The following is a 27,049-nucleotide window of genomic DNA, read 5'->3' as shown; positions in this document are numbered from 1 at the left end:
CCAACCGTTCTCGCTGCTTTTGCTAACACTGAAGTTGCGGGGGGGGGGGGGGGGGGGGGGGAACCGAGAGAAAAAAAGACAAAAAAAAAAAAAAGAAATAAAAGGAAAAGGAACCTCTTGGGGAAAGAGGGATTTTTCCCACGCGCCGGGCGGAGGCACAAGGCACACGAAATCTCCCTTCTCAAGGGGAAAGGCATCACCTTGTAGGAATAAATTCACGGGGTTAGTGAAGACGGGGAAATGCAATAATTGTAAGACAAACCCGGGCCTGCTTCTTTAACGCGAATTAAGCGGCGGGGGTGAGGAGCTGGGGGAGCGGGGGCCCGCCGAGAACGTGGGAGCTGTCGCGCCCGGAGCCTCGCAACCAGCTTCTTTTTCTTGTTTTATTTTCCCCGATTTTAACCAATTCCTGGGAATCCCTGACACAAAACCCAGCAACATGGCGACCGGGATGCGGGCAGGGAAAATACATTCGATGAGGGATGGAGGGAAGGGGAGGGGGGGGGAGGCAACGCCAGGCCCAAGCCCAGCCCAAGCTCTTGTTCCTTGAGCCGGTCCCAATCAGAGCCTACACGCTTTTGTGCTTTTAAATTATGGGATCCCCGAACGGCAAATTGCTCTCTGCATGGCCGGGCATAACCCAGCCCCGGTCCCGGGGAGAAAACCGAGACCTGTCTCTCTGTTACACCGTTATTTATTATTGCGGGAAGGTTATAATTATTAACCTGGAACTTCATTTATTTAAGAGAGATCAGAGATAGAAAGAAGCACGATGATCATTTCTCACGTAAAGCTTTCCCTGCTCGACCTCTCCATCCGCGTGGGTTTGGGCAGGCGCCTGTGGGTGCCCCTGGCTGTGCACACCGGTGGACAGACCACGGACACGGACGCACACAAGCCCTATTTCTACAGCCCAGACCGTTTGGGTTTTTTTATCTGTACATTTTACAGCCTTTTCACCCTCGTCTCCCGGCAGCGATCGAACCCCCCTGTCCTTCCCCCGGAGGGGACCTTCCCCTCTCCGACAGCCGCAGAAAGGCAGCGTTTCGAGCCTGAACGAGCCGTTCACCCCCTTTGCAGAACCATAAAACTTTTATTGGCCCTCGCTGCTTTAATATAAGTTTTCTCAGGGCTTTAGAGCATAAAAAGCAAATTATTCACGGTGTTATCCCATCTGCTCTGGCTGCCGGCGAAGGGTTAGTCCGCCTTCGCCTTGCGCTGATCGTGGAACCTTTGGCGGCGGCTTTTTTTCCCCTTTTAATGACAATTTTAGGTCCGTGTGTCGGTCTGGGGGGGGTGTAGGTGTGCGCGGTTCTGGGCGCGCGGCTTTTAATAAGAATTAATTACAATAAGCCATTTCGTTTCTCTTCACTGTGAAGGTCCCCGCATGGAAACTCGGGGCCTTTTTTTTCTTCTTCTTCTTCTTCTTTTTTTTTCCCTTTTTGTGATTAATCCTTTTCCTTTGTTTTCATTCGCGGCCCAATGGCAGCCCGGCCCCGGCCCCACGTGACCCTCTTTGTGCCCGCGGGCGCGGGCCGGGCCGCGCGCGCTTGGCCCGAACCCCTGGGGTTTCACCCCAAAAAGGAGGCGCGGACCTGAACCCCGCTGCCTGGCCCCTGGCACGTCGCAAGTGGCCCCTCTCCTGCGCCCCTTCGCTATTTTTACTTACGCGTTACTTGGGTTCGCCTTTAAATCCGACCGCTAGGACAAGGTAAAATTGATAACAGAAAGTTTATTCAAGAATTGTTCAACAGACAACCCTTAAGCAAGGAAATAAAATAACTACTATAAGAACAAAGAAAGATCTCCAAAGAGGAGGGGTGAGGTGGGAGGGAGGGATTAGCTATAGTTCTCCTAAGTCAGGACTATACAATTACAGTCTGGTTCTGCTCTCATGCCTCCAGTAGAACTAATTACATTATTCATAAGTACGAAGGTAACATAAAACTACTGGTCTTTCTAAATTACAATAACTAAAATAAGCTCGTTGTACAATGACAAGGAAACACAATGTCCTTTATAACAAGTAAATACTAAAAAAGTACAATTTGATTCTTTTTTTCCTCATATAAATACATAATATTGGGGATAAATAATACAAAAAAAGGAAAATATTTTAAACTGGCTATAACCAATAAATATATATGAATGTTCACCAGAACACACACCTATTGAAGGACATCTCGACTGAGTTGGACGAACGCCCTTCAAAGTTGTTTTTATACCCATTATATGTAAACTCTAAGTGCAACAAAGATGTCCAGACAAGAAAGCATTAGCAAATACTAGAGATCCATTCACTTCTGCTTCGATTGGAGGACATTCCGTTTGTTCAAATATACCCTGTTTTCACGTAAGGTCAAGAGAAGAGGAGGAAAGAAGCGTAGGACTTCTAAGTCTTAAGATTGCTTTTCTGAGAACGAACCCTAAGAAAAATACCCCCAAAACAAAAAACCCCGGCGGCGTCAAATGGAGACACTTCACGTCATCAGAGGCGGAGGTGGGAAAATATTCAGACCTGTCAACTCTTTCTTCCTCTCTTTGGACTGCTGTTATTGTTGGTGGGGTGGGTTTTAGGCAGATGAAGAACTTGTTTCCCGAACCTTTTGCAATTCTTAGACCTCTCTTATTCTATTTTATTATCATTATTATTATTTTTGAGAGGGGAGGCAGGGGCCCGAGGGGAAGAGCGTGAATCCCACGCGTTGGCAGGTATGTATATTTGCAGTTCGTGTGGGGGCTGGTGGGCAGTTGCTCAGCGAAAAAGGATGCCCTTCCTCTGAAGCCCGGAAGGGAAAGCGCCAGGTTCTTCTTGAGAAGCAACTGGAGAGGAGGGTAGTTTTCTTGCGAATCTCTTCTGATTGCATATGTACACATACGTGCATGTGTATGTAGATGCAGAGACGCCAACTGTAAAGCCTCGGCTGGCTGACTCTTCTCCCTTTCCAGTGTCCGAGAATTATCAGTGACGATCTGTACTTGGTTTGGAAATGAAGGCTGCTGCTGCTAAAAATCTGCTAGATTCCCACAAAACTACCCCAAACCCATTTCAGAAGCATTTGTGTTGAAACACAGGAGGTATATCTCTTCAGAGAGAGAGCTGCTCTTGGCAGCAAACACTGAAATGGTTGGAAATTGTGCCTAGTAAACCCCAGAAATCAGAACAGCGAACACAGCGACCTGGTAGAAATTGCCCTGTCAAAGAAAGAAAGAAAACAGCTCAACACAAATGTTCCTGAAGCAGATCCTGCCCTCTTCCCCATCTCCCATGCCCCGCGGCGAGGTCCCGTCCGCTTCGCCTGAGCCTGTCCCCGCTCCCTATCACAGGTGGGTCAGCTTGGGCGCCTCTTGGATTCTGCCCTGAGAAGAAGCGTGGTGCGTGGAAAGGTCTGTGTAGGTGGGGTGGGACTCGCACGGTCCGTGGTGCTGGCTCGGGGGCATCTGCGGAGGCCCGTTGTAGTCCATGTTGGCAGCCTGGTGATGTGGCAGGTGATTGAGGCCGTAAAGGGACGGGCCAGAGGTGGGCATAGAATCCACATAGTTACCTCCAACATAGACGGGGCTTCCCTGCATACTGGGAGTCCCGTAGGCCACCCCGTTCCCTTGTAAGACGTGGGGGTCGTACTCGGGGGCCGTGTTGGCGTATTTCTGTTGGGAGGGGCAGCCTTTGATGGGGTTTTGGTAGTTAGTTGACATGGCATAGGCATTTTGGTGGGGTTTATTGAAGGAAGGCGGCGAGGGGGCGTCATAGTTACTGCTCATGGTGTGCAAGGCGTTCATAAATCCAGCGGAGGATTGCATGGGCTGGGGTGGGCTGCCGGTGGGGGAAGGCCCTCCGGAGGAAGACCCCATGCCTTTCGACTTCTGATCTTTCTTATACTTCATCCTCCTGTTCTGGAACCAGATCTTGATCTGCCTCTCGCTGAGGTTCAGCAGGTTGGCCATCTCCACGCGCCGGGGCCTGCACAGGTAGCGGTTGAAGTGGAATTCCTTCTCCAGCTCCACCAGCTGAGCGCTGGTGTAGGCTGTGCGGGCTCTCTTGGAGGCTGAGGAGCCTGGAGGGCTTTTCTCGCCGCTGCAGGTTTCTGCTGGCCGTGAAATGAAATAAAAGATAATTACTTACATGCAGAAATTGAATGCATCGTTTCTTAATAAATCCCGGAACAGGCACAAGAGTTCGACCCCCGCTTCCCTCACCCCTTTGCATTAGCCTGCACTCCATAATCATGTCATTTATTAAGAGTTCTGTTCTCCAAAGCTGCCCCTGGTTTATGAAAATTTGATCATGTCATGTAGAAAAGGATTCCAGGGCCATTTGTTTAGGAGTCGATTATTTCCAACAGATAATTTTGAGAAAATAATATTTGGCAGGGGGGCAGCCACTGCAAAGCCAATTAATACTAACACGGGTCAGTGTTGGGAGCTATTTTGTTTGCCGAGGTATGAATGTGCGCACGCACTCGCACATCTTGTGTGCGACTTGTATTTGCATAACCCAAATATTTGCATGTACATAGTTAGACACCGAGCTGCCTTTGTACCTGCCTTCTTGTGAGATAAACCTGTGTATAACAGACAAATTACATTAACACAGTGAAGTGTCTGCCGCAAAGTTTATATGAATGTATTTGTCAGAAAAACGATATTTCCATACGGATTATTTTTTTCTCGATCACGTTAGAGACGTGCATGTGTGCGTGCAAGAATATCCACATGTTTATCCACGTGTTTATGCGTATGCTCTATACGTGCACACTCATATACTCAGGGAGCACCGTGTTCACCGCTGCGTCTGGAGGCAGGGCGGCGGGAGGAAAACAAGCACGGCGCTTTAGCATCGCTAGGTTGAGCAGCGGGTGCACATTTTCATGTATCTGTATTTACACAGTCAGGCACCGGCTGTGTACAACCACCTGGTTCTACTTCCCTGTGGTGCTCGGGATATGTTTAAAATAAATATGCAGTCAGTGCCGCAGGATGGGCCAAGGCTCGCTCAGCCTGGCCGGGGCACGCGGCCGGCAGCCTTGGGATCCCGCCCAGCACCAGGATCCTAGCTGGATCCTCGCTGCACCCTCTGCCCCTCTCCCCTCCCTCCAAATAAGACCGCTCCGGCCGGCGGCTGCGTTACCTCGCTGTTTCGGAAAGCGGAGGGTTACAAAAGCAGAACAGTGTACCTGTGCTAGGGGAGCTGTTTTTCTGCTTGGAGTTTTGCCTCGACTCTTTCATCCAGGGGAAAATCTGCTTGGTGAGACTGGCGTTTGCACTGAGGTTGGCTTTGCTGGGGGCAGTTTTACCGCTCCCGGACTGGTTATTGCTGTTGCTACTGGTGCTGTTGGTGGCAGGGTTTGGGGGTGGCGAGACGGGGGGAGGCGGATGGTGCTCCTGGGGCAAACTTGGACGCATGCAGCTCCCGTTCAGGTCTTTACTTTTTGCGTGCGGGGTTGTGTTGCCAAGAGACTGGAGGGAGCAGGCGGACCTCTGGTAGTCGTTCTCCACGTGAGAGGCCGGCTGGAAGGGCTGCTGGGGACCCTCGTAGCCGAACCCATTGGCACTCCCGTAGGAGTAACCCCCAAAGAGCGTGGAGCTGTCGTAGTACGTTGTCTTCTGCATCTCTGGGACTCCCCAAAATGATTTTTCCGGCTACCAGGGTCTTGACACCCCTATGGCAGAACATTGGCACCCCAAGGCCACGTGACAGGCCGTTTCCAGCTGTCTATTGGAAGCTGACCTGAAAGGTTAGGAGAAAACACACAATAATAGTACCCGGCCTATGAATCCATCTTGGGGCCTGAAAGGCCCATGACATGAATAGGGTCCTGCAGAACAGGGCGAACAGATGCTTTGAGCAGATTTTGTCCTGCATGCAGCCTAAGGAGGCTCAACAAATGTTACAGTGCGAGGGTGTTGAGCTGATTTTGGGGGGTAGTTTTCCTGGTTGGCTGGTTCGTTGCACTTTTTTTTTCCCTTAGAGGGTAGCACCCAGGACGTATAACTATACACACGCTCTGTAAGCACACGTGGTTTCCTCTACATACATCTGTTTACTTCTGTATTTATCTACTTACATATATCCACACCCCCACGCATACACATACACTCCCATATAAGCGTGCGTGTGTATATGCATGTAGCTGCATGCGTCGTGTGCACGTACGCACATCCTCGTCCAGAGAGCACACACGTTACCGTAAATATAAGAATACAGAAGGGATAATTGCTAGCTACAAGCATGAAAGGAATGAAAGTCTTGCTTTCTTACCCCTGACCTATTGAAATCAGCCATTCACAGGCATAAAAACCAGCAAGACGACGTATCATCATAAATTCAAAGTCTGCAGGGTTCATTGTAGGGCCTCTGTCCACTATGTTTTTAAACTGGAACCAGCAAACAGCCAATATGTTTTATCCAGGTAACGGTGTCCTAACACAGTTGGCTTGATTTGCTGTTTACACAATGTCTTTGGAATTCAGTGCAAATATTTTAAGCAGATTTAAACAGGGGCATGAATTCAAGAATGTGCTTCCTTTGGCCTGTTTGTTAGTCTCTCTCCCTCCGGTAGCACAGGTTGTATTTAGAAAACAACCCCTCCATCGCCTGCACTGCTTTGTACTCATCGGTCTTGAATCTGGAGCTGCCATTGGCAAGATGTGATTCTAAACCCAGTTTAATTGCTGTTGGTTTTATTCCCTTGGAAAACAAACGCGTCACCAGGCCATTTGCTCTTAACTTTCTACCCTTTGATTTTTCATCGTTCCTCCCTCCCTCAATCCAAGCTCAAAAAGTCTAAAAACCCCAATCCAAAACCTCAAATTACAAAATGAAACCTTCCTTTTTTCTCCCTCTCTCTGGCCTTTTTGTTTTTTCTTCGGCTCTTTCTTTCCCTTATTTTTTCCCCCTCAAAACATAAACTTTCTCTGCCATAAAGACAAAGTAGAAATACCCTCAGAAATATGAAAACTACCCTGACTTGAAAATAATCTGATGTGTGAGGATCAATCAAGCAAATATTTTTTAAAAAGGCAGTGACTTCCCTCTGCAGCTCAGAGTTTGTGAGAAGCCACCGTGCATTTTGTTTGGAAATTGATATCCATTGTATATTTAATTGTATCTATTGTATATTTAATTTTATCTGGGCTCTTTCATTCTCTAAAATAAAATAAAATAAACTCTGTGGAGATAAAGTCTAATGCGATATTTCTAAGTACCAGGGTTTAACAGAAGCTGTAGCTCAACAATAAATAACATCTTTTTTCCCCTTCCCTGACTGCTGTGTTCTTATGTCAAGTCACATGAAACCTCCGTATACGTCCACCACAGCCTCAGACGTGTCCACGAGGGGACTGCTTCGCTTTTTTACACTGATTAAATCCTTTATGCATTCCCAAATCTGTACTGCGTCTTCCACGGAGATGTATTATTGTCTACAGAGAGGGTGATCTCTTTGCTGGGAGTTATTCTCATTTGGTTTCCTCGCCATGATAAATATGTCTTATTAAAAAGTAGACTCCACTACCCGAGCCGAGAAGCTGTGAATTAATTAACAAAGAGCAGCGCCTTTATTATGAATAGGTTTGCTGAAAATATCTACGAGGGCAGAGGTGGGAATTTCTCCAAGGCCTTCCTGTCTGGCATAGGTTTCTTTAAAAAAAAAAAACCCAAAACCAAAACCCAAACAAACCCACAGCAGAACAGAGCGGAGAGGCTCAGTTACAGCAGCTAAAAATAACAGCGACCTTTTTTTTTCCTTTTTTTTTTTTTTTTTTTGTAAATGGCCATAAAAGAAATTTACAATCCCCTTCGCCCAAAAGCTCGCTCGCTTGTGGCTTCCACAGAAGATTTGCTTTGTACCTCATGTCTCAGCGCCTCACAAATGCCGCTCATTTATCTTCGCCGAGGACGGCCGCAATCCTAATTATTTACTCCAAGGAATTGTTTAAAAAAAAAAAAAATCTCAGGCAGAATGATAAATATTCGATTATCTCCTGTTCCAATTAAACCCGGGCAGGATCCGCGCTGGCTGTTTCATCACGCTCCAAGTTTCACTTTGCGAGCGGTAACATTTAACCACAAACTCTTTGCCTGCAACTTTTGAGTGGGAGAATTTCGAGACGTTTAAAAAATAATTTAAAAATAAAATAAAATCAGGGGAAGGTGCGAGAGGGGAAGGGCTGCGGGGAGGATGATGCTCGGGAAAAAAATCAGGCAGTCGGGGAAAAAAGGTAAAAGAAATCTAAGGCGGAGGTATTCTCCTGTAAAGCCATCCCCTCCATGTTGGAAATCCTAAATTCACAACCTGACTGTGCTTATGAAGAAGAGCAGCGCCTTTCCCCTCCCCCCGCCCCCTCCTAAGGTACATTTCCCAGAACCGGCGAAACCAGGCAGAGCCCCGCTTTTAATTCAAATTATTATTAATAATAAATATTCTAAACATGCCCTTAACAATAGGTCGGCGGCTCAGAAAGAGCTCAGATCCCAGCGACTGCCTTGCCGTGGGTATGCCTGGAAAACAGAGACACATTCCTAAAATTTCCCTCTTCCCTCCCCCCACAACCGAGCTTCACCCCAAGCAGAACTCCCCAGTTGTAAAGCGGGGGGGTGGGGGGGGGAGAAAGGGCCCTGGATGAGGGCTGCAAAAGAGTCTCTGCGTGGAAGGAAGCTTAAAGCTTGTGAACTCTTCTTGAACCGAGATTGGAGTCATATGGTCATAAATCATTGGGACATATACTCCGCCATTCACAAAGTGATAGCCTATTTGAGTCCGGCTTACCTTAGTCTCTGACGAGCAAAGCACAGGCAGACATAATATATTTTCACATCCAGCATCCACGCAATCAATAAGCAAGGAATGACCCCCCCCCTTCCTTTAAAAACGTTAAAGGAATATACGAGAGAGAGGAAAAAAATCCGGCATATGCATGTATATATGTATTAAAAAAAAAAAAAAAAAGCCAAAACAGAGGGGGAGGGGGCTCAGCCAGTGGAGCTTTCGGTTACGGCGGCTCAAATTGTCTCTCTGCCTCCGTTTGGGGGAGGAAAAAAAAAAAAATCAAGATGCTTTCCAGCTTCCAAGATGTGCAGAAAAGCTGAGGGCTTTGAATGGACAAACCCTGAGATTCTAGTTGCCCTATAGCCTGGTACGCGCTGCTCACTGATAACAATGGCCTCTGCTTTAGCACAGCAAAGGGGAAGAAGGGAAAGGAGAAGGGAAAAAAAAAAAAGAAAGAAAGAAAAGCTGAACACAACCCCCCCCTTTTAACTATGCAATGCTTGGCTGGGATTAAAATAATAACGAAAAGAATCCAGACTACGGGGGATGGGGGTGGGTAGGGGGTGGGCGAGGGGGGGAATAAAGCCGAGGGGATATTTAAAAATAAAGATTTGGTTTGGATTGCCGGGCAAAGCCAACGAGCCTCCCAAACAGCGTCACTAGTGAAAAATTATGCTAATTGCAGACGTGGTGGACAGAGGCCTAGGCAGAAAGATAGCAAGGCTTGCCTTTGATTCACGTGTTTAACAATTAGGTGTCAATTTATGCTAATAAACCGTTTCAACATAGTCATAGTCTCTCCCCCCCCCCCCACCCCCTTCCGCGGCGGCGGTCGCGGCTCTTTCAATAGCTGATGCTTTTCCTCCCCCGGCCCTTCGGCTGCCTCTGGCTCCTCGCAGACCCCCCCCCAAAAATGAAACCCCCTTTCCCGGGGTCCGGGGCGGGGGGGACCCGGGACGGACCCGGGACGACATGGGAGCCGCCGGCCCCGGTGTTTGCAAGGCGATAAGGGCAGGGGGGAGTCGGGGAGGGGGGGAAGGAACGGCTTGTGTTGATGCAACTCCGCGGCCCCGGGGAACTTCGGCGTGAAGTTTGTGCGTCCCAAAGTCCGGGGGTTCCTGTCGCCCCTTGGGCTCCCCCGGGGAGCGGGTGCGTGGGGGGGGGGGGGCGGGGGGGAGAAGCTCAGGGCGCAAGTCACCCCCGGGGGAGGCCAGGACAGCGCGGTGTTGAACAATAAAGATGATTATTATTGCTATTATTAATAACGCCGTTATTGCTATGCAAGCGCTGCTGCTGTCGCCGCGGGAGATTTATGCCTTTCCCCGCTCCCACGCGGCCGCCGAAAGCAGAAACTCGCCAAGATGCGTTTTGGGGAAAGTCCGTGACGAGGAGGGGCTGGCGAGTGGGAGGAAGGCAGGGCAAGGAATTTAGGTGTCTGCACTTTTTTTTTTTTTTTTTTAAAGTGCTACTTTTGTTTCCCATCGCAATTATCTTCCCTCCTTTAATTCTGGCGCTCCCTCCGTTGGGGTAAGTGCTGACGGGGGGAATTTACGTCTGGCAAAACAAGAAACAGAGGGACCACAAAGGCTCTTTGGACTTCGCTGGGAAGGTACGGCCCGTCGGGGGGGTCGCATCGCCCTTTTTTTGTGTGCCTGGGGGTGTGTGTGCACCTTTAGGCCGGTAACTCTGGAAGGAAAAAGAAGGGTGTCCAAGTAAACATATGACTTTTGAGAGGGGCTGGGCGGCCAAGGTTTTCTAGGTGATGGATAAACTCTTCCCCAAGGACTACGGTGTTTCCAGCTATTGTGGCCGCAGCGTTGAGATCCCAGACGTGAGGGTTTCGACCAGGGGACAGACCATGGGTGCGATTTCCCACCCCCTCACCCCTCACATCTGACTTTTTATGAACTGCTCCAACATAAATCTTCTGCTACAAGAGAATTCCTATTTTGGAGCCCCGGCGATGACATTCCAGGGAAGGAAAGAGGAAAAACAGTCGTGGATTATTCTTTTAGAGACTTGTCTGTAGGTGAAGCACTCTATAGGTCCCTGAATATGGATCGCCACTGGCTTTTTCAGAGCACCGAGGCAATCAGAAGTACCTCGGATTCTGCAAGTGACTCCTCTGAAGTGCAAAATTTGGTTTTAACCTTAACTGGCAGCCGAAAAAAAGCCCAACCCTGTTAAGAAGGTCGTTACACGTTTACGTGTTGAGCTCCTGTAAGTAGTTTTTTTTAGGCTCCCCGTGTATTGCCATCTTTGCTTTGGTTGCAGCTTATTTTTCTTTTAAAAAAATGTAACTCCCTCGCACTCGTCACGAAATCGGCAGCAAATGTTGCAATCTGCCCGGGTTTCCCTTCAAAGGGAGCACAGGAAATATCTTCCATTTAAAACACTCCCTCAAAGTTACGGCCATAAATCACCAAGTTTAAAGACAAGCCAGTAGCAAAATGAAAATACTCAGCTGAAATCCAGGGCAGCCGTGCTTATTCTGGGGTTGGTGGAGGGGTAGGGGAAGCTAAAAACAGTCACGTTGGGTGACTTTAGAGCAGGAATGGCTTCCCAGCCTGATGCCGAGACGGAGACACACACAGACAGGGGACCAGGTAGGATATTCAGCAAAACTCACCAATTCTCGGATGTCTGGTCCAGCAAATACGAGGCAGCGGTGGACTTTGAGAAAGGAGAAGAACTGGGCGGGGGGAAAAGGGAAAAACAAAAGAAAAACAAAACAAAAAAGTATGAAACTTCGGTCAGAAAAGCGTGGACAAGGGGATTCATCATCGAGTGAAACCTTTGGGTGGGGATGGGGAGAAGACAGGCTCTACTGAACAAAAGCCCCAGCATTTCCTCTGAGATTATCTCCGAGTACCCACAGCACTTCCAGGGGCTGCACCGCTCGCCGTCCGCGGACAGCCCAATATTCCCGTCGGAGGCGGTGGGCGCCAGGTTTATTTCTGTAAATCTGAAGCCATCCCCTGCCTCCCCGCCGCTTCCTTCCACCTTCCCCCGTGGAAAAAAAAAAAAATAAACCCGGCGAGGGAAACGCGGGTTCGCCTTAGTGATGGCAACGGTTTGGTGTGGACCGTGGGCGGCTTGGCCACGGCTGGTGGCCAACCCTGGATGGGATTTAGAAAATATATACATATCGGCAAGGGTTTTGGTTATATTCCGTGGTAATTTCAGAGTTAAATGCGTTTGAGATATTAAATACGTGCAGTTAATTAGCTCGGGGTTCAACCACAGGATACCAGTAGGGAAAGGAGGAGGCCGTTTTCCTGAAAGGCAGAAAAGCCTCAAGGATTCTGAATATGATTTTCCGTGTTTCTCCAATGTGGTCGGAGCATCGCCACGAAGGGGGGGGGGGGGGTGTAGGCCGGTGATAGCGTGCGAGGGCACCGCTCACGCAGCAGTGATTTGGTATCAGAATTAACGGTATCGAGCCGTAAACATTTTTAAAGCCACGCCGAGATTTATCACCGCAACTTTGGCACGACGGACTCGGAAAGGGAGAAAGAAGGGGAGAAAGAAAAAGCAATCTCATTTAAAAATATTTTCGTTTTGGGAAACATTCAGTCGCTTTAATAATCCTGTTTCCGTTCTGTATGCTGATGTTATTAATCTCAAATAAAAATGTTCCCCTCACACCCCTACCCTGCTTGTGACAACATCCCCGAGTCCATAAATCACCCGCGGATGCTTCGTGACCTTCTCTAGTCGGCGGCCTATAGCTGTATTTTTTATTAGTATTATTATTACATGCGCGCACACTTTAATACACAGCTTTGGCAATATTCCACTTACATCACAGCCTTCCCCGGTTAACTGGGGCTTTTCAGTTCCCTCTGTAGAGCACACAGAGATTTGTAAGGGGGGGGGGTGGGGGGAGAAAAGAAGAAAAGACAAGCAAATCCACCCTTTCTGGGCTGCGAGCTGAGCAACCGCAGGCTGAGCCTCGGCAAGTTCCTCCCACGCCGGGCCCGGGGAGAAGGGGGCAGCCGAGGGCGGGGGGGGGGAAGAGGGGGGAAAAATCGCGTTTATTTGGAGTGGATGCGGGAGGGAGGAGGGGAAAAGAGAAACAAACAAACAACCCCGAAGAAGCCGGTACAAATAACGGCTCCAGCAAGGAGGGCGGGGGTGTGTTTTTCTTTGTTTTTAATTTATCCCCTCGCAGTACAGGCAGAAGAGGGACGGAGCGCGTCCCTCCTTTCCTCCCCCCCCCCCCGGTGTTCTTTGTTTTGATTTTTTCTCTATTTGGTTTGCATTCGTTTTCCCCTCAGAGGCGGTGCAGCTCCGGCCCGGCCCCCCTCGTCCTGGACCCCCGGGCAGGGCGGGGAGCCGCGCAGCACCCACCGCCTCCTCCCAGGGGGGGCTGCTCACCCCCCACCTCTCCCTTGGCCCTTTTTCCTCTCTAAATGGAAGGAGTTTGGGGTTTCCCACTCCACAAACAGAGCGCGGGGAGGGCTTCGAGGGGGAAGGGAGAGTTATGGAGGGTCCAGGACCTCCTGAAACCCCAAACAGAAGCCAGCCCGGATAAGAAATCAAAATGAAACTGAGTAAGCAGTGGGTTCGTCTTGACAGATTAGACCTTTTTCTCCCCCTGACCTTTGCTTAGAAGAGCAATAACTCACCAGGTTAATGATCAATCAGCGGAAGTGCTTTGGAATTGTCTCCAAAAAAACAAAACAGAAACAACACCCGGACGGACACACAACTCCCGGCCGCCGCCGGCTCCTCCCGACCCCCGCAGCACCCCTCTCCGTGGGTCCCCCCACCGCCAAAACCCTCAGCGGGGGGGTGAGGTGCGGGGGGGGGGAGCATGGAGGGTGCGGGGGGGGGTGGGGGGGTGAGAGGAGTGGGGGGGTGAGAGGAGGCGGCAGTTTGCGATACCGGCGTGCTACAAACAGTTATTTTGGGAGCAGCTCACCGGAGGCGGGCTGGGAATCACCGTCCCCACTTTTCTTCTCTCTCTCTCTTCCCACCCCCCCCCAGCCTCCAAATGCCAAAATAATAGCTTGAATTATGCGCTCACGTGACTGGGACACGTCAACCTTTTGCCCATTTTATACAGAATCGGTAAATTCCCGGCTCCCCCCCTCCAGTCCCACTAATTCCCCCATCAGCAAATTCCCCAAACTTCCCGGGCGGGCGATGCCCCTCGCCCCCACGGGCCCCCCGGGCCCCCCCAACCCCGGCTGCCCTGGCCTTTGCCGCGTTCGGGGCTGCTTTTGCTTTTCCATATTTTTCTTTCAATTTTCCTTTTTATCATTTACCCTGAAGGCGAAGGAGCCGGACAAACACTAACGAGGAAAGCGACCGCAGCAGCCAGCGCTCCCGAAGCCTCAGCGTCCAGCCAAACGGCAAAGCCGGAGGACACGGAGGGATAAAAAACGGGGTGGTTTTGTTTGGTTTTGTTGTTTTTCTTTTTTGGGGGGGGGCGGGAAAAATTGAGAAGGGTTTCTCTGCCTCCCCGGCGCGGGGGGGGTGCGCAGCGCCCGGAGGCCCTGGGGATGGGCTCCTCGCCCCCCGCCCCCCCCCCCCCGGAGCCGCGCCCGGGCTGGCCCCGGCACCAAGGACGCGGCTCCTGTGCTTCCTACGCTCACGTCCAGGCTCCCGCTTCTTCCCATTTTAACCCCCACCCTCCTCCTCCTCCAAAGGAAAAAGAGAGAGCGAGGGAGGGAGGGAGAAAATGAGGACTCAGGGCTTTTCTCCCGCTGCCCTTCCTTCGCCTCCCGGGAGGACCCACGCTACCGCCGTGGCCGTTTCTGTGAGAAAAGGAAGGAATTCGGTTACTTTTTTTTTCTTTGCAGTGATACTCGCCTGAATCCCGGACCCGGCTGGCGCTGGAGAACGAGCTGGGCATGGGAGAGAAGGGACCTGGGAGAAGAAATGAGTTCCATTTTACCTGCTTCCATCTGATAACTCATAACGACTACCAATTTCTGAGGATGAAGTCTCGGGAGAGGGAGAAAGAAGGGGTGTCAAGGAATTCTATTGCTCTGGTTTGGCATGTTTACACCGAATATTTCTCGCCTGTAGGGAACCGTGCGGATACCAGCGGGTCCTGCAGCCTCCCTGCACGGTGCATCGCTGCAGACACCCCCAGGCACGGGCACACACCCGCGCAGCTGCCCCTCGCTAAACCCCCCCATTCCTGTAAGGGTGCTCGGGCTCTCATCCTCATCACCACATCAAAGGGCTCCCATCCATCCCGGGCTCTTAGTTAATTTGTAATTAGGCGGGAAACTTTGCGAACGGCAATGATTAACGCAGCAGAGGACACGTAAATGAAAGCAGGGGTTTTAAATATTTTTTTTTTAGTTATTATTTTTAACACGGATGCGAGCAGGGCGGAGCTGGCGCTGGCCGAGCCGGGACGCACCTCGCTGCAACACGCGTGGTTTTGCCCGAGATATCCCATCCCTGTGCCCACCAAACCCCTGGGCAGAGGGAGACAACCTGCCCTGGGGAATATCCCGAAGAATAAACCCAACTCTTCTGTGCTCATCCTCCCCAAAAAGCCTCATCGCCCTGCTCCCGGATTTATCCGCTGCTGCGGTGCCACAAAGAGGTGCTGAGCCCTCAGACCTCCCCCCCTCCACGCCCCGGATCAGATTCCCCACGCTGGGAAAAAATAAAAGTCGGTTTTTAAGGAGGGTGGAAGCAACGAAAACGAGAAGGATGGAAAAATACCCCTCCACCTCAAATCTTCTGTCCCAAAAGAGCAGAACTGGGAGCACTGTATAGATCTAGATAGTTAAATTTCAGAAAGTGTCCATTAATATCAATTTACTTCAATGAAAACTTTGGTTCTTCATGAAGTTGATGATTTATGATAAAATCAATTAAATTACGGCCACTTAGGGCCTGCGGTTTCTGCTCGGATTTCATTCGCCAACAGATCAAGCGCTTGGTAAAAAATTTCAAGTTTAGCTGGAGGCGAGTAAAGATAATTCTGAAGCTGAGGAAATTTAATGCAAAGCAATTTTCAGGGGAAAAAAAAAAAAAAAAAAAAGAAACCAAACCCAGACGCTTGTGTATCCGAGCTCCCGCTCCCTGCCAATATACCAGTTCGCCTCGGGAAATATTAGACACTGAGTCAAAACTTTTCCAGTTTCACAATGTATGAGCACATTTTTAGAACTGGCAACTTGTCCCGGGGACTGAGTTATTATCTCGGAAAGGAACCAAAGGAGAACAGAGAGCACAAATATATATATTTTTAGGGGGAAAGAAAAACTTTCCAGGTTTAATTCGATTTCTCGGAGGGTTTTTTTTTCCTCCTTACAAACGATTTCCCTGTCTCGCTCTTAAAATACGCATCCGGCGTTCACGGGGAAGGATGGAGGGGGGGGATTTTTTCGTTTGTTTTCAGCCAGCAATGAATAGCACGAATCCACAGAAAAAAAGCACACCCGATATTCCCACGCGAAATCTCGCCCTCGTGGCCGTTTCCCTTTCGATCCCAGAAACTGCATTTGAGCGAAATGACCCATTTTTCGAGAGGACAAACCCACCCCCCACCCCCCCCACACCCCAAACAAACCTTGAACCTCTTTAAAAGCCCGATATTCTCAGGCTCGGACTTCCCCAGTAGCCACCGCTTTAATGCCAAATGTTGACGAGTCTCAGCCTTACCCATTTCGGTCAAATGCACTGGCCGGCTAAAAGGAAAAGCAGCTCAACTAACCAGATGTTTGTCAGTCACATCTGGCCACTAGACCCAGACCTGTGGAGGGAAAACCCGCTATGGACATCCACAGAGCTTGGGAAATCTTTTTTTTTCCTTTCTTTCTTTCTTTTTCTTTTTTTTTAGAAGCCCTTGTAATTAGGGTCTGCTTCAAGTAAACAAAAAACTTTGTAGGGCCATAAATCACCATCACATACATTCTTCAGTTTAACACCCCGCTTTTCCAATGGGCTTTTGTAGTTTCTTTTTCAAACAAGAGAGAGGTGCTAAACCTTTAACAAATGTGTCCCGGACAAACTTCGCGGGGAAACACGCACTTGGAAAGAAGCGATTTGCGGCCGGTCTCGGTTATGGACCCTGCGAGATAATATTTGCTCCTCTTCAGCTTCCCCGCTCCCGCTCCCGAGGCATCACTCTTAATTTGTTACCAGCAGAAAGGCAGCTATAGCTCACGGTGGCCGGTGGAGAAGCCTGTCAAAGCTTTCGGAGCAATTAATTATATCTCACAGCGTCGGAGCTGAGAAGGTAGGAAAGGCAGAGCTGCATCATTCTTTTATTTTTTTATTGTTTTGGTAACTTCTTACCTGTGATACTGTCCGACCCAGGACTTGGACGAGAAGGAGTGAAGCCGGATCGGGGTGGTGTGAGTTCGCAACTGGAGCAGGCAAATTAAGGAGAAGAAACTACTTTATTGCACCCCGGAGGATCTCGCTGACCGCTTTCTCGGACGCTTTGGATTATTCCCTCCCCCCCCCCAAAGTTACTTTGATTTTTTGGGGGACTCGCTCAATTCAAAAGGAACTGCCTTGACGTGGAGAAAAATAGAAACTCTTCCAAAACAGCTTAAAGTATTGCAAGGATGAGGCCCCCTTTGCGGAGCGATGCCGAGCGGAGGGGGATGCGATGGGGGTGCCGGGGGGGGGGTGCGCGCTCGTTCCCCCTTTAAAAAAAAAAAGTGCCCTAAAAAACCTCCCCCACTGCCGACTCCTTGGTATCTCTCCGGAAAAGCTGTTTCTCTTTATAAAGACTTAAAATGTTGCAAGACGGTTATAATAGTGAGTGACAAGGGGTGCTGGAGAGAAGGGAACCAAATGGATTCTGGTTTTTAGAGCCAGTAGGAATTGGCCAGCCTTCAATGTCAGGATTCAAAATTGATTCCATATGTTTCGACCGGGGAAAGGGGAAAAAACGAAGGAAAGAAAGAGAGAAGGAAAGAGAGATGAAGAAATGGGGGGGGGAATAAAAGTTATGCAAACCCCCCCGGGTTTCTTCCTTCCCCCCCTTCCCCCCCGCCCTTCCCAGTCGCCCAGGGTAAATACCCTGTCATCAAATCTTGCCCTTTTCCAGGGAATATTTTGGACTCTCGCGTTGGAAGCACAGAGAGGGAGAGGCACCAGTAGCAACAAACCAGATCCTGGAGGTTATTTTTAGACTCGGCTTTGCTGGAGCTGACCTCAACGCGGGGAGAGAAAATACGGGTCTGGATGCTGGTGAAAGGGCGAAGCGTGCCATGGCGCGGCGTCGGCTCCCAAAAAACGGGAAGGGGGGGGGACACACGACACACCCTCCCCGCCAAAAAAAACCCTCCCGACCCAGGCGGAGCTGGGCCGAGGCGAGCGGCGGGAGCGGCGGGGCCGGAGGCAGGTGATGGGGCGCAGCGGGGGTACCGGCGCCCCCGGGGCCGCGGGAGAGGGGCTGGGAGGGGGTGGAGGTCCCTCTCCCCGTCCCCCCTCCAGCCCCAGAAGCTGCGGACTGCCGTTCTCTCGTGATTTCACTGGGACATGCTTGGAGAGAATTTGACCCGAAGTTTTGCAGGCTTCTCTCCTGACCCCTAGATACCGCTGCCAATAAAGCACTGATATATTTCGCATTGAGTCGGACATCAAAAGGAGACGAAATAGCAGCGAGTGGGGATTTCTCCTTAACCCCTCCCCTATAGCTGCGCTTAAAAAATAAATAAATAAATAAAGGAGCCAAATCTCCACCATCGCCTCTGATTTATAGCTTTCCTTTTCAGCTGGGATGGTTACGCGCAGGGAAATGTTGAAATGTGGTTATTGCCTTTTATTTCTTTCGTCTCTCCCCTCCTCTCCTCTCCCTCCTCCCGACCAAAAAAAAAGAAAAAAAAAAGGAGAAAACTTAAAAGAAAACCGTCACCCTTCCCAAACTTTTGCTTATTTAACTGACAAGCGACCGAGCCCTTCCCTTTTGTCCCCTCTGCCTGTGACTCGCGTTCGCCTCTCTTTTTAAATAAGAAAATGAAGCAGCAGCATCTGCCCGGGCTCGGGGCCCTCCCCTGCGGCTCGGGGGGGGCGCAGCCGGCGGCTTTGGGGTGCTGCCGGGGACCGGCCAGGGCCAACACTGCCTGAAACCCCTTTTCCAGAGGAAAACCAAACCAAACCGACAGAAAAAAAAAAGAGGGGGAAAAAAAAGCTGCTGCCACGTCCTGCCCGCCCCGCCGCCGCGTCCGCTCCGCGCCTCTCCGCGCCTAAACCACAGGTTTCCGCGTTATCCTCCTTTATTGCTCTGCTCGGCTCCCCGGCCTCCACGCCTTGCAGCTCTCGCCCTCCGCCATGCTTTGATCTTAAATAACTCTCTCCTACCGCCTGCAATAAATTATGAATTAAGGTGCTGTTGACTCATATTTACAACTTTAATAGCTTCCTCTTTGGGAAAAGATAGGGTATGTCTGGCCGGGAGGGGAAGGGAGGGAGATTTCTTTGGGGATGAGGTGTGATAAACACGGATTCGCAGCGCTGATAGACCAGCAACTTCTGACGAGCTGACAGGCGAGGAGAAAGGCTTATTGCACAGGAATTAATGAAATAGCGCTTGCTTGAGCTACTTGAAATAGCTTATTACCTCCTCCCGCCTCTTGAACATTATTTCTGCCATTTGTAACTCTAAGGCACAATAGCTGGTGTCTCCAAAAACTCGGTTTCAACGAGTTAATAAAGAAATACAGCTTAAAAAAAAAACCCACACAACTGCTAAGGTGCTGTTTGCTCGGTATTTCTAGCGAGTCTGAACGAAACTGCTGGGCGGCTGAGCTGGGAGCGGCGGGGCTGCGCGGAGGATGCGCGGGAGCTGCGCGGGGCAGGGGCTTCTGCTCCGGACGCCCCTTCCCAGCTCCGGCCGAGCCAAGCCCTTTCCCTCGGCCACCGCTAACCGCAGAGGGGAGAAACTTGCGGGTTTGTGGGGAGGATGGAGCTGGCACGGGTGGGGGGAGCAGACCCCTGAGGATCTGAGGCCAAAACAAGGGCTGAGGGGTTGCTGAGGGGGAAACGGTGTCCCCCCGGTCCGGATCCTGCAGGGAGGGACGTTTTGCATCACCCAAGGGTCCCTCTGCCCCGACCCCCTCCCACAGCCCCCGGCCGGGGCCAAGTCAGGACCAGGAGCGCTCTGCCTTCCACCGCCCGGCCCGGCTCCCAGCCTAGGACTGGGGTCCACTCCCGGGTGTGGGGTCCACTCCCGGGTGTGGGGTCCGCTCCCGGGTCTGGGTCGTATCCTGGGTCTGGGATGCCCTCCAAGGCTGGAGGCTCTTCTCCCGAGCTTTGGGGTCCGATCTCTGTTATGGGGTGCCCTCCTGGCTCTAGGGATCCTATTCATGGTCTGGGTCTCCTAATGGGGGTGTGGGGCGCTTATCCAGGATCTGAGATCCTATCCCGGCTCTGTGTCTTTTAATCGGGGTCTGGGGCTCTTACCCAGGGTCATATTTGGGTCCGGGCCCCCCTCCCGGGCCGGGGCTGCACCCCCAGCACGCAGGCTGGGCCGGAGCGACCCGGCAGCCCTCGGCCACCCCATCTCCTCCTGACATCTGACCATTAAAGGGCGACACTCGCACAAAGGCGTCTGGACCGGGGATAAATAAAGCCCCGGTATTGATTTAAAGGGGGCTGCCGGCCGGGGCGGGGGCTGCGGGGTGGCTTCTCCGCACCGAGACCGCAGCCGCCCCCCGCCAGGGGCCATTTCTCACGCTCAACATCCCAAGCCGACAGGAAAAACAAGAATACAATAAAATAAAACAAAATACCACCGAATAAAAAAAAGGGGGGGGGGGAAGAGGGGAGGGGGCCTGCATCCACTTGAAGCCGACAACTTAAATTAATACGGGGCTTGACAGAGAGTGATGCTCTATTTCTGGCTCAGTCACCGTCCCTGGATCTCCCTTAATATTTAATGAAAGTCGCTGAGTTGCTCTAATTTTGCTACATAAAGGTTTACACTAGCAGACAGAGTTAAATCTCCCCGCTCGGGCGGTGGGAGGCTTGGCTGCCGAGCAGAGGGGAGGAAAGGGAAGGGAAGGGGGGAAAAGCGCTGAATTCTCATCTGAGAATCCGGTGCGAACATTTAATCTTTGCTCCTGTTGTCAGTTTTATTGACTCCTCGCATGTTGGAGCTTGTAAAATATTTAAAAACGCGATCTCCCACTTCCTCCTTCCCTTTCAACACTCCCGGTTAGGACCAATTTGGTCCAGTTTGGAGACGGGAGGGCAGTGCCTGACTCCTGATCTCCCGCTTTCCGCGGAGGATGCGCTCCCCGCGCAGACGCTAAAGCAGGTAGCGGTGCTCCCCGTTTGGGGGGCACACCTCACCCCCAAAGCTTCCCCTTCGCTACCCTACCTCGGTGGGTAGGGCAAGGAATGAACGGAATTTTCCTGTTAAAGCTCTCCGATATTTTACATGGGAATTTCACAAGGTAACAGATGCTGGCCGGGTTCCGCTACTATTTAAGCCTATTTTCGGTGCCATTTCTCCTCGGAGCTCTGCTTCTCCCTAGGTAAATAACAGGCCCGGGCTCCTAAATAGAAAGACATTCCTTAAAGCACCTTCAGAAGAACATCATCATCCTCTACCTCGCCGTCCAACACTTTAGCCAGACCCGGGCGCTAAAAGCCACGCAAAGTCATCCTCCTGCTAGAAAAGCGCAATGAAATACCCGCAAGGAGCCGATCCCCCCTTTCGGTGTCAGGGGTTGCGGGGAGAACCCGCCTCTGTTGGGGTCCCTCGGCAGCGCCCCAGTTCCCGCAGATCCCCATTGTTCTGGTTTTGATGGGCAAAGTCCCTTCCTGCGCGGGACCAGGGTCGTGCCTCTCTCAGAGGCACGTCCCTCGCAGCCCTCCTGCTGCAAGCTCTCTCTTTTTTGGGTGGTGGGGGGCATTTTTAAGCCCGATTTCTGTGTCTGGTTTAAGCCAGGGCATCTCCAGAAACCGCCTTACTTCGCTACAGCAACCTGTGCCTGTTCTCCAGCGAGGAGTCCTGCCGGGGGATGGGAACTGGGGAGAAAATGAGTTATCGTTGATAAAAGGATGCTGCAACGCAGGACTCCGGGCTGTAATTTTTATATTAAGGTCGTGCTCTTTTACTAGGTTTATATGCCAATGAGGCGTTCCCGGTTTACCAAATTTATACAAATCTCTCCTTAATTGGTAATCACAGATGCTGTAATTTAAGACCCCCAGCTACAGAGCTTTCATATTAGCTGTTGATCTATTACTGTAAATCGTCTGAAATAATCAACTCCAGGGAGTGGGGTAGAGAGAGATCCTCGCTCTAAAATATCATCGCTTGCACATCATTTTCACTCGAGAAATGATTTATCTTGGACACCACTATAAACAACACAACTCTCTCACAAACACACACACAATGGCAGCCGCACTGCTGCTGACATGTTTATTGTAATAAATCAAGAAAGGGGGGAAGAGAGGGAAAAAAAAAGGTTGCGAGGGGAGAGAGGGAGAGGGAGAGAGAGGAATATTCCTAAAAATATCAATGAAATGCCTCGATGGGTATAAACACACATACCACCATGTGAAGAGAAATGGGAGGAAATGAAGACGGCTATTTGTCACATTTTACGACAATAACATTAATAACAAACAATAAATTTACATGGACATATAGACACGCTAGGAATTGGGAAGCCCCTGCTACTTACAATAATCCAGCCCTCGGCGTGGCTTCGTGGTTCCTGAGAATTGTTTTATTGCAGACTCCTCTCCCTCTCCCTCTCCCTCTCTCCTCCTCTCCCCCTCTTTCTCTCGCTCCCTCTCGCTCTTTCTCTCTTTTTTTCCCTCAGCTATAGGCTTGTTTTTTAAAGGACAGTTGAATTTCACGTCAGACACAAGGAGACCATGTCTGCGATTTTCCTGACGAATACATATCTATTCTGCAACCTCTGCATTAATTATTTAATGAATCACGTGATGGGGAAGGGGGAAGGGGGTCTCTCCGTTTCATACTCAAAGGACCACTGTGACCTTCCACCGGAACAGGATTTTTTTAAAGAAGTTTCGAACTGAACGAAGCTTTTCGAGATGAACGGAGATCCCCCCCTCCCCCGGGCGGGTGGCACGGCCGTGCCGGCGCGGGCTGAGGGGGTGCAGGGGGCACCACCCCTAACCCACCCCTAACCCACCCCTCCACCAAAGGGCACGGGTTTAGCCTTCTTTCCCCGTTCCCTCTCCTTCCTGGAGCTGAGAGCATTCCAACCCTTCTCCAAACCTCTCCTGGAGGCTGGTTTTGCTGGACCCTGGTTCAGCTAAGCCTCATCGTGCTTTTTTCTCCCCTTTCCTTCTTTTTTTCCTCTCCACACTGAGATTTTTATTACAATCTTGTACTGAATAGCACAACTGTTTTAGAGCCTAAAGCAGATGAGAATATTTATACTCCTGGGTTTAAAGAGCTCAGCCCTCCCTTCGCCTCACTTCCAGGCCTTTTCTCCCCGCTGCTGTTATTGTTTGGCCGGCCTTTATTGCATTTAAAAAAAAAAAAAATCAAATTTTGTCTCTGAAGAGAGCTGCCAAGTACAAGGATCCTGAAAAAAAAAAAAAAAAAGAAAAAAGACTCAGCAACAAAGGGAGCCGCTGGGAAAGGCCGGGAGCAGCCGCCGAGCTGGCAGCGGCTCCCCACGTCCACGGGGGAAAAACTGTCACCCGAGAGAAGGCACCAAGTAGAGCCTGGAAGCCTCAGGACAGTGTCCCAGCGCCCGCGGGTCTCCCAGGTGCGGGGGAGGGGACGGGACCCCCAGGGCACAGCCTCTCCCCAACACCACCCCCCCAAGCACGCCAGCATCCCGACACCCCCACCGGGGCGGCTACACTGATAACCGACGTGCCACACACACCCCCCCGGGAAAGCCTGGGCGGAGCTGGTATTAAATATAAAAAATCATTTTAAAAGCCTAAAAACGGGTTTTTCCTCCCTTTAGGCCGAGGTCGGGGGCTGGGAAGGTGAGGGGGGGGTGCCTGGGCTCTCCCCGACCATGAAGGAGCGAGCGGGGAAGCGCTTCGTTTTCAAAAGCCCTCGATTATTTCTGAATCGATTTTATCGAGTGAAAGTGGTTGTCGGAAGAGAGACGTTTGGTCAAGGTGTGGGAGAAAAAAACCCGATTAAAAGGGGCTCCCGCCGGGGGGGGGGGGCGGGAGGGAGGGAGGAAACTTCAGGGGGGGCTTTTATGGGAACTTCAGGTCAATTCAGAAGCCGCAACTTTCGCTTCACACAACCACTTCTTTTTTTGTTTTATTTAAGTCAAAAACCAAAGTGTCCCCGTGAACGGAGCCGGGTAAATAATAAAAAAGAGAGGGGGGAAAGAAAGGAGGGGGAAAAAAGGGAGCACAGCCATCCCAGGCAGCAAACGGAGCAGATAGGCCCCCCTCCCTCCGCACCTCCGCTGGCATTTTTGCGTTTGTTTCATGCAAAAGAAGCACCCATTTCGGGTTTTGGGGTGTTTTTTTTTTAAAGCCCCCAGTTCAAAGGGTCGGAAACGCGGCCATAAACAGCGGCTTCGCCCTCCGAGGTGCCGTGATCAAAGCCGTTTTCTTTCTAAAGATAAAATGAACGTTTATATAGCCAGAAAGCGAGATTGATTTACGGATTTAAACACGCCGTTCTTATTGCGGATCATAAATCTGTCACCGGGGCTGAGAAACTCCCAGCCCAGCCGCCTTTAAAGCGACCTGGCGCTATAGAGGGGCAGCACAACCCCCCTATAGCGGGCAGACACACCACCCCCCCCCGCCCCCGCCTCATATCCATGCATATATAGGTAGATATATACATATATATTTATTTTTTCCTTCCTCTATACCCCTTCCTTCCAGTAACTCCCTCTCGGTGGGGTTGGGTTACACGATTTCGCTCTCACACAACACCCCCACCCCCCCCACACACTTATTTTTTTGTCCTATTTTGGGACCAAGAGATAACAAAGGGGTTCATCAGCCCGGGCGGGACCATGTCTGGGGGTGGGGGCTGGCATGGGGATCTCGGCTCGGGGGTCCCGGGGAGAGGCCCCCCGAGCATCCCTCTGCCCGGTGGGCTCCCCCGCGCCGCTCCGCGCCGCTCCGCAGAGCTCCGCGCTGCTCCGCGCCGGCAGCTGGGCACAGAGAGGCTTTTGAGAGCGGCGTGGGCAGGGGCGAAGTGGGAGGAGGTGCGGGGAGGGGGGGGGGAGGCGGGGGGGGGGAGGATGGAGAGGGACTCTCGGAAACAAAGGAATTTCTGAAAATAAGAGGCGAGCTGAGACGCGGGCCGAGGGGAGCGGCGGGGGCGGGGGGCTGCCTCCTCCGGCCAGGGCTTGGGCTCCCCCAAATCCTTTCGGTAAAGCGAAGCTGTCCCGCAAAGCCAAACCGCTGCGGGCCCCCCCCGCACCTCGCCCCCCTCTCGCCTTCTCTCTGGCTTACAAAGAAGCAAACAAACAGAACACCGAGGGCTTTTGAAGTGAAATCAGAGGGGAAAGCCTCTGTCGGGCCCCGGCTCGGAGGAAAAGAACGATTAAACCGTGCGAAAGCAGAAATAACCCCGCTCCCAAGTCCCTTCCCCACCGCTTTCGTCCCCCACCTTTTCCTCCCGGGGCCGGCTCCCCACTTCCACGGCCCAGGGCCGCGCCGGCGGGACCCCGCACACGCGGAGTTTTGCTGAGCTCTTGCCCAGCACAATGTCCAGCCTCGGAGAGGTCAAGGGGTTTGCGAGGTCAGTCCCCGGCTGCAATACACAGCTAATCGCCTAGAAAACGTGTCCTCTGCGTGAACTCTCTCCCCCGATCGCGGCGTGCCAGCCCTGGGGTTTGTCTCCCCAATTTTCACTCCTTTCCTTCGTCACGGTGATCCCGCACCGCTCCCGGGACGGGGCAGCAACACCCCGCATCGCCAGCAGCCCCCAGAACACTGACACTCGTGGGACACGGACACCAGCGGGATACACGCCCGCAAACCCCCCCCCCCTCCCGGTACATCCGCACCCATGGACACCCGCACCCCGCGACGCCGGCAGCCTGGGACACCCGCACCCCTAGAACACCCGCACCCTGGGACACCCACACCCCCGGCGCTCTGTCCCCTTTGGGACACTCTGCCAACCCCCTCCCCACAAGGGCAGGGAGACCTTGTTGGCGGGGGGAAGAATTAAAAAGGGGGGAAAAAAAAAAGAGAAAAATCAAATTGAAAAAGAGGATCCACACGGGGTAACAGCACCCCCCGCCCCAAAGCTCCCACTCGCGGGCCCCGTCGCCCCCCCCACCTGGGGTCCCGCAGCAAAGCCCCGCAGGGCCGAGCCCCGGCCACGCACAGCCCCAAACAGAGGAGGGCATAAAATAATAATAAACCCACGCTGTGGCCACAAGTAACCCTCCTGCAAACTTTCCCTGCCCGCTCCCCTCGCTCACATCGGTCAAAATAAAACGAGAAAACAGAAGGAAAACCCTGCACAAGAATTCACGTGTTGTTTTTCTTTCTGCCCCCCCCCCCTTTTTTTTTAAAAACTCCTTTTTTCTTTTGCTTTTCCCCAGCTTTCTCGTGAAAGGAGGCAATAAACCGATCAGAAATGCATGCCAAGAGAGCAGCTCTGTTACCTGGTTCGCTCCCACATCCTTTTTCCAACGCCCCAGAGACGGCCCTCATGGTTTGGGTGGTTTCTTCCAAAGTGAGAGGTCTGGGGGAGGGGGTGGCGTGGGGGGGTGGGGGGTTGGTTTTGGTTTTCTCCCCCAAAAATAAAGCTTTCACCTTTACGATCCAGTTTTTATTATTAATATTATTATTTCCCCTGAAGATTCTTGTAGGACTCCGGGTGCTTTTTTCCCAACAGACGGTCTGCGGAGATTTGCTGTTGAATAACAATGGGAAAAGGATAAGTATTTAAAGAAAAGAAGTGATTAATGATTTTCTGTATAATTCTCGCATTTTTCTTGGCTTCTGTCTGCTTATAATGGCTGTGAACTTTTAGGTCCTATAGAAATCTTCTTTTCTCCCCCTTCTATTCTATTCATACTTTCCAGCTTTGATTCGCTTCTATAGACCCCGCATTCCTGGAAGCATATGCTTTTTTTAAAAAAAAAAAAAAAAAAAGAACGATTTTTTGCCATTCTTAGAAGCACCATCTTGAAAATAACACCCTCTTTACAACCCCAGCAGATCAAAGAGAGAAACAGTAAAATAAAATGCAACAACAACAAAAACACCCCAACCTCAGGCATTACAATGAAATACAGCCCTTGCCACCCTCCCTGGGAAAAGGAAAAGAAACTTTAAAGGTTTGCAGTTGCTACCCCAAAAAATGTGATAGTTAACCCAAAATACAGCCATAAATCCATTTC

General features: G+C 51.2%; 1 protein-coding gene and 1 long non-coding RNA gene across 20 annotated transcripts; one reads left to right on the top strand and one right to left on the bottom strand.

Moving 5' to 3' along the window:
- Positions 1-1,714: 1,714 nt before the first annotated feature.
- HOXB3 (homeobox B3) lies at positions 1,715-26,462 on the bottom strand. Of its 19 annotated transcripts, none has more exons than XM_075116945.1 (5): positions 26,309-26,462; positions 17,043-17,113; positions 11,398-11,460; positions 5,175-5,728; positions 1,715-4,088 (listed from the first exon to the last, which is right to left on the bottom strand). In XM_075116945.1, the coding sequence occupies exons 4-5, from the start codon at positions 5,608-5,610 to the stop codon at positions 3,322-3,324; spliced, it is 1,203 nt and encodes a 400-aa protein (XP_074973046.1). In that variant the 5' UTR covers positions 5,611-5,728; positions 11,398-11,460; positions 17,043-17,113; positions 26,309-26,462; the 3' UTR covers positions 1,715-3,321. The 19 variants fall into 19 exon arrangements, with proteins under 19 accessions (XP_074973046.1, XP_074973047.1, XP_074973041.1 ...); XM_075116946.1 differs by lacking the exon at positions 26,309-26,462 and adding an exon at positions 17,778-17,983; XM_075116940.1 differs by lacking the exon at positions 26,309-26,462 and adding an exon at positions 14,042-14,645 and having other exon boundaries at positions 17,043-17,130.
- LOC142067937 (uncharacterized) lies at positions 16,849-19,088 on the top strand. Its single transcript, XR_012664190.1, has 2 exons — positions 16,849-16,983; positions 17,064-19,088. It is a non-coding gene; the product is annotated as an uncharacterized LOC142067937 (long non-coding RNA).
- Positions 26,463-27,049: the final 587 nt, after the last annotated feature.

Source organism: Phalacrocorax aristotelis, chromosome 23 (genome assembly GCF_949628215.1).
Source record: "Phalacrocorax aristotelis chromosome 23, bGulAri2.1, whole genome shotgun sequence".
Taxonomy (NCBI): Eukaryota; Metazoa; Chordata; class Aves; order Suliformes; family Phalacrocoracidae; genus Phalacrocorax; species Phalacrocorax aristotelis.
This window is presented reverse-complemented; position numbering and strand designations above follow the sequence as displayed.

Excerpts from the sequence above, each read along its gene's own strand:
- HOXB3 (XM_075116945.1), bottom strand. The coding sequence starts at position 5,610 with ATGCAGAAGACAACGTACTACGACAGCTCCACGCTCTTTGGGGGTTAC. Across the intron at positions 4,089-5,174 it reads AAACAGCTCCCCTAGCACAG|CAGAAACCTGCAGCGGCGAG; the intron begins GTACACTGTTCT and ends TTTCACGGCCAG.